The sequence below is a fragment of the Mandrillus leucophaeus genome, unplaced genomic scaffold (assembly GCF_000951045.1).
Source record: "Mandrillus leucophaeus isolate KB7577 unplaced genomic scaffold, Mleu.le_1.0 Scaffold253, whole genome shotgun sequence".
Classification (NCBI taxonomy): Eukaryota; Metazoa; Chordata; class Mammalia; order Primates; family Cercopithecidae; genus Mandrillus; species Mandrillus leucophaeus.
In genome coordinates this window covers 176,675-182,972 of record NW_012102621.1, presented here as the reverse complement: position 1 = coordinate 182,972, position 6,298 = coordinate 176,675, and the positions used below count along the sequence as shown (strand labels likewise).

The window sequence follows — 6,298 nt, the reverse complement described above, 5'->3', positions numbered from 1 at the left end:
TTTACGTGAGGATAACGTTATCTTGGTGGTCTGTAAGAATGTTGCATTGAGTACAGAGCCCAGGCTCCTGGGTCACCCGGGTTGAAATCCCCTTTCCTCCGTGAGGATCTGGGTCAATCACAGTGCTTCAGTTTCTTTGATTTAACTGAGGGAGGCTTTGACTCCAAAAAATTAACACTCGAGTGTACCCGGCCACAGCTTAGCACATCCAGGGTATTTCCACCCTTTCTTTGGGATTCTTGAGCCTGGATGGAGCAGGACCTTCCTGCCTCTCCTTAGTCGCGCATTCGCGCTGGGTGGAACAAGTGGTCCAAGTAAAATGAGGGGCGGGGTTTGGCGGCGCTCTAGCTCGCGGAGAGCACACGCTCTCCCCACGCGGGGTCCCTGATTGGCTGAAGGTTGCGCCGGCAAGCGCAACTTCCGGGACAGAGGGCTGTGGCTGGAAGGAGCAGGGCATCCGGCCTGAGGCGCAGCGGTCGTGTTAGTTCGGCCCAATGGCGGCACCACTGCTTCACACGCGGTTGCTGGGAGATGCGGCTGCTTCGGCCTCTGCAGTCAAGACGCTGGGCGCGTCGAGGACTGGGTAAGATTCAGGCCGCTTCCTTCTGCGCGTCCGAGACCAAAGCTCAGGATTGCGCTTAGGGGAGCGGATTGAAAGGGTCTGGGACAAAGCTAACGGCGTGTGGTAAGAGCACGGGGTCGAGGGTCATCTCATGTTCGCGGGAATGAGCTCATTCCTCCTAACTGGGTAATAGACATGGGTGGGGCCTGGAAAAGTCAGTATATTCTCTGTTCTGGAGCCCCCCTTTCCCGACTGTGTTTCTTCGTGATTTCCCAGGCCTCGGTACTGCCTTCTGCGCCTTGACTCCTCTTCCCGCTTCTTCGTCCAAATTTGGAAGGGATTTCCTGGGCTATTCGGTTTATCAGCCGAATGTTGTCACTCATGGCAAATTGAATATTATATCTTTTTTGTTTGAAATTTGTTTCGACACACGTATTTGTTTAGCAGTCTTTATTTTGCTCCGCTTTTAAATCCCTAACCCCCATAGCACACTTGGCGTTTAACTTTCAGAGTCATTAGGATGCTATGTTTTTTCGTTAATTTACTCTGTGTAAGTGAAGCAGACCTTGTAAAACAATTAGCATAATATGATTCATAATATTTATCGAGCTCCTGCTTACTGTGTTAAACACTGGGGACAGTGGTTTATCCAAAGGCACTAATGTCCCTGCTTTCTACAGAGCTTACAGCCTATGGGGGAAAGGCAGTACATAGGCCAATAAATTACGATGATTTCAGTTATACAACAGGGTAATGGGGGAGGGAGAAGGGAGAGAAGGAGTACTTGAGATTTCTCGTGGGGAAGACATCTGACATTTGAGCTTCCACTTGAATGAAGACAAAAGTCTAGGCCGGGAGTAGTTGCTCACGCCTGTAATCACAGCACTTTGAAATGCCGAGGTGGGCGGATCACCTGAAGTCAGGAGATCGAGACCAGCCTGGCCAACATGCCAAAACCCCATCTCTGCTAAAAATACAAAAATTAGCCGAGCGTGGTGGTGGGTGCCTGTAATCCCAGCTACTCAGGAGGCTGAGGCAGGAGAATTGTTTGAACCCGGGAGATGGAGGTTGCAGTTAAGCCGAGATCACACCACTGCACTCCAGCCTGGGCAGCAGAGCAAGACACGTCTCAAAAACAAACAAACAAAAAAATCCAGCCACGTGGAGATTTGGGAAAAGAGTATTTCCGATAGAGTGAACAGTAAGTGAAATGAGAACCAGCTTGGCATGTCGAAGAGCAGAAAAGACATTATGGCTGTAGTAAAACAAGGTGTTGGAGATGAGGTGAGAGAGGTAGGCAGGGGCCAGATTAATGTAGGATCTTAAATACCACCCTGAGAGATTTGAATTTTTACTATAAGTGCAGTGGGAAGACAGTTTTCGGTTGCTGAGCAAAGGAGGGATTGTTGGTTAGGAGTGGAAGCAGGGAGACCAGTAAAGAGGCCTTAACAGTAGTCCCACTGAATGATGTTGGTTCAATAAATGTTGGCTATTATAATTTTTAATATTTTCATGAACTTAATAGCTTGTTAATTTTGGTTCCACAGGATTTCAAATATGCGTGCATTAGAGAATGATTTTTTCAATTCTCCCCCAAGAAAAACTGTTCGGTTTGGTGGAACTGTGACAGAAGTCTTGCTAAAGTATAAAAAGGTAAGAGGAGATAATGTATGAGGTTTGCTTTTGGTCAGGTCAGAATACAACCATTGCTCTTATACTAAAGACCAATAGAAATAGCAAGCTTAATTAAGATACCAGTTGAAATCAAATATTTAATAATCGCATGATGCCGTCAGTGCAAACTTAGAGTAATAGTGTCCTTTTTTTCCCCCACCTTGGCCCGTTTCACAGGTAATAATGAGAGAGTAATAATGTCTTTACTGAGGTTTCACCTCTTCACATGCTTTATTTACAAAGCATCTTTTAGCTTTAGCAAGTGCTAGAATTAAAAACAATTACAGGGTTTTATTTACTTATTTATTTTTATTTTTTTAATTTTTTGAGCCGGAGTCTCACTCTGTCGCCCAGGCTGGAGTGCAGTGGCGTGATCTCAGCTCACAGCATCCTCCACCTCCCAGGTTCAAGCAATTCCCCTGCCTCAGTCTCCTGAATAGCTGGGATTACAGACACGCACCACCACACCTGGCTAATTTTTTAATTTTTTTAGTAGAGATGGGGTTTCGGCATGTTGGCCAGGCTGGTCTCAAACTCCTGACCTTGTGATCCGCCCACCTCGGCCTCCCAAAGTGCTGGGATTACAGGCGTGAGCCACTGTGCCTGGCCTACAGCATTTTATTTTTTGAGGAACTTACCTAAGCATTACTTTAGGACAGTAAACCATCATCTGACTAGAGATTTTTGTTTCTGTGGTAGTTCAGAAGCATTTCTACTGTATCTCAGGAGTAGAGGGAAAATGTTAAGTAACCGTATGTTTATATGTAATATCCATTTGTATCCATATTTGAGTGAATACTTTTTTAGATCCTCCTGAATAGATCATTATAGCTGGCTGTTTTTTTCCCTCATGCTTTTTGAGAATTCGCAGGAGTATCAACTGTTATATTCAAATGTCAATACAGAAGTATAGCCAAATGTAGGTTATCATTTTCCTTTTTCCAAGCCCTCTGGCTGCACTAACATGAGTGTTTAAATTTTTGTAGTCATGATTTTATAATCCGCAATTGACATGTGAAAGTTAGTGTTCCTTTTATAATTTCATCTGATGTTAAGGTATGGTTAAAAGTCTTGCTGTTGCTACTAAACAGGAAACAAAAGCATAACTTAATTCTTTCCCCTTCTTGTTAAGGGTGAAACAAATGACTTCGAGTTGTTGAAGAACCAGCTGTTAGATCCAGACATAAAGGTAATTAATTTTGTGTTTGATCATTAGCAAAATTATTGCCACTTTATACAGACATAGTTTGTTCTTTGGCCCCCATTCTGTCCTCTAGAACTTGCTCTCTCCATGGTCCTGCCTTACTTTAATCTGGTGGTTCTCAACCAGGGACAGTTTTACACCCTAGGAGACATTTGGTAATGGCTGCAGATATTTTTGTTTGTCACAATTGGGAGGAAGGGGTGCTACTGGTATCTAGTGGGTGAATGACAAGAGATACTGCTAAACATCTCATAGTGCACAGAGCAACCTCCTATAACCAAGAGTGATCCAGCCCCAAATGACAACAGTGTTGAGGCTGGGAAACCCTGTTCTAATGCTTCCTTTCTATTAGATTACTACCTCTTTCCTCCGTGCTGCGTGCAACTCTCTTGTCTCTTTAAAGCTAAAACAAACCAAAAAACAACCACTGATTCAGCATTTCCAAGTTCGAGATATACCTATCATGTAGTAAAACCTTGATACATTTTGTTTCACCATTCTTCCTTTACTGCCCAATTTTGAAGAGAATGGTTTATTACCATGGCAACAGTAGTTAGATTGCCTGGAATAAAATTCCAATTTTATTATCCAGTGCATGACCTTGAGCAAATTGTTTTAACCTCTCTACCTCTTTTTCACTGTGTAAAACCAAGAAAACAATAGAGATTTCAAAAATATGGAGTGTTTTGTTTTTTAAGAGATGAGGTCTTGCTGTGTTGCCCCGGCTATTGACAGGTGTGATCATAGCACACTACAGCTTTGAATTCCTGGCCTCAAATGATCCTTTCTCTTCAACCTCCTAAGAAGCTGGGACTATAGGTGCATGCCACTGTGCCTGGCTTTAAACATGGAAATATTTAACAAGGATTCAATGAGCTAATATGCAAGAAGCACTTAGAACAGTCTCTGACTCAAAATAAGGGCAGTAATTGTCATCTGTTGGTTTTGTTCCAGCTGACTTCGCTGTATCATTTCTCACTCACATTTAAGTCCACTGTTCTTATCACTGTAGTAATGAGAGGTGACAGCGTGCTGGCAGCCCTCGCAGCCCTCACTCGCTCTTGGCGCCTCCTTGACCTCGGCGCCCACTCTGACTGCTTGAGGAGCCCTTCAGCCCGCCGCTGCACTGTGGGAGCCCCTCTCTGGGCTGGCCAAGGCCGGAGCCGGCTCCTTCTGCTTGCGGGGAGGTGTGGAGGGAGAGGCGCAGGCGGGAAACCGGGCTGCGTGCAGCGCGAGTTCCGAGCGGGCGTGGGCTCGTCTCGGCTGGCCCCCACACTTGGAGCGGCAGGCCCTGAGAGGCTTAGCATCCAGGCTAGCGGCTGCGAAGGGTGCGCCGGGTCCCCCAGCAGTGCCGGCCCGGTGGTGCTGCACTCGACTTCTCGCAGGGCCTCAGCTGCCTCCCCGCGTGGCAGGGCTGGAGACCTACAGCCCACCATGCCCAAGCCCCCCTTCCCCCACGGTGGACTCCTGCGCAGCCCAAGCCTCCCTGACGGGCACCGCCCCCTGCTCAGTGGCGCCTGGTCCCATCTACTGCCCAAGGGCTGAGGAGTGCAGGTGTGGTGCTGGACTGGAGGGCTGCTCTGCCCGCAGCCCTGGCACAGGATTCAGTAGGTGAAGCCAGCTGGGCTCCTGAGTCTAGTGGGGACTTGGGGAACCTTTATGTCTAGCTAAGGGATTGTAAATACACCAATCAGTACCCTGTATCTAGCTTAAGGTTTGTAAATACACCAATCAGTACTCTGTGTCTAGCTGATCTAGTGAGGACTTGGAGAACTTTTCTGCCTAGCAATCTGTCTAGATAAAGGTATTGCACCAGTCAGCACTCTGTCAAAACGGATGAATCAGCTCTCTGTAAAATGGACCAATCAGCAGGATGTGGGTGGGGTCAGATAAGGGAATAAAAGCAGGCTGCCCGAGCGCCAGTGACAATCCACTGGGGTCAGCTTCCACACTGTGGATGGTTTGTTCTTTCACTCTTTACAATAAATCTTGCTGCTGCTCACTCTTTGGGTCCACACCACCTTCACTGCAAAGGTCTGCAGCTTCACTTCTGAAGCCAGGGAGACCACGAACCCACCAGAAGGAAGAAACTCCGAACATCAGAAGGAACAACTCCAGATGCGCCGCCTTTAAGGGATGTAACACTTTCCACGTTGGTCTGCAGCTTCATTCTTGAAGTCAGCGAGACCAAGAACCCACGAATTCCGGACACAGTAATTACCCTGACAGGTTACCCATTGTTTTAAATGCTGATTTCAGTGGACTTTTTTTGAGACAAAGTCTCACTCTTGTGGCCTAGGCTGGAGTGCAGTGGTGAGATCTGGGCTCACTGCAACTTTTGCCTCCCGGGTTCAGGCAGTTCTCCTGCCTCAGCCTCCCAAATAGCTGGGATTACAGGCACCGGCCAGCATGCCTGGTTAATTTTTTATTATTAGTAGAGACAGGGTTTCACCATGTTGGCCAGGCAAGTCTCAAACTCCTGACCTCAGGTGACCTGCCCGCCTCGGCCTCCCAAAGTGCTGGGATTACAAGTGTGAGCCACTGAGCCCAGCCTCAGTGGACTTATTTTTTTAAGCCTTCTATCAGCCGACACTGTTGGCCACCCACTTCTTAAAACAGTGTTTCTGGGCCGGGCGCGGTGGCTCACGCCTGTAATCCCAGCACTTTGGGAGGCTGAGGTGGGTGGATCATGAGGTCAAGGAGATCAAGACCATCCTGGCTAACAGTGAAACCACGTCTCTACTAAACATACGAAAAAATTAGCCGAGTGTGGTGGCGGGCGCCTGTAGTCCCAGCTACTTGGGAGGCTGACGCAGCAGAATGGCGTGAACCTGGGAGGCAGAGCTTGCAGTGAGCCG

General features: G+C 47.4%; 1 protein-coding gene across 3 annotated transcripts in view; it reads left to right on the top strand.

Annotated features, from left to right (window-relative positions):
- The first annotated feature begins 228 nt into the window (after positions 1-228).
- Positions 229-6,298, top strand: part of RRN3 (RRN3 RNA polymerase I transcription factor homolog (S. cerevisiae)) — a 44,335-nt gene continuing 38,265 nt past the window's right edge. Inside the window, exons 1-3 of one of the 3 annotated variants that reach the window (XM_011983656.1) lie at positions 229-583; positions 2,110-2,215; positions 3,369-3,425. In XM_011983656.1, coding sequence (XP_011839046.1) covers positions 495-583; positions 2,110-2,215; positions 3,369-3,425 — 252 coding nt within the window. In that variant the 5' untranslated portion in view covers positions 229-494. Of the gene's footprint in view, positions 584-724; positions 777-2,109; positions 2,216-3,368; positions 3,426-6,298 lie in introns of those variants that run through there. The other 2 variants (XM_011983657.1, XM_011983658.1) reach the window with 2 other exon arrangements.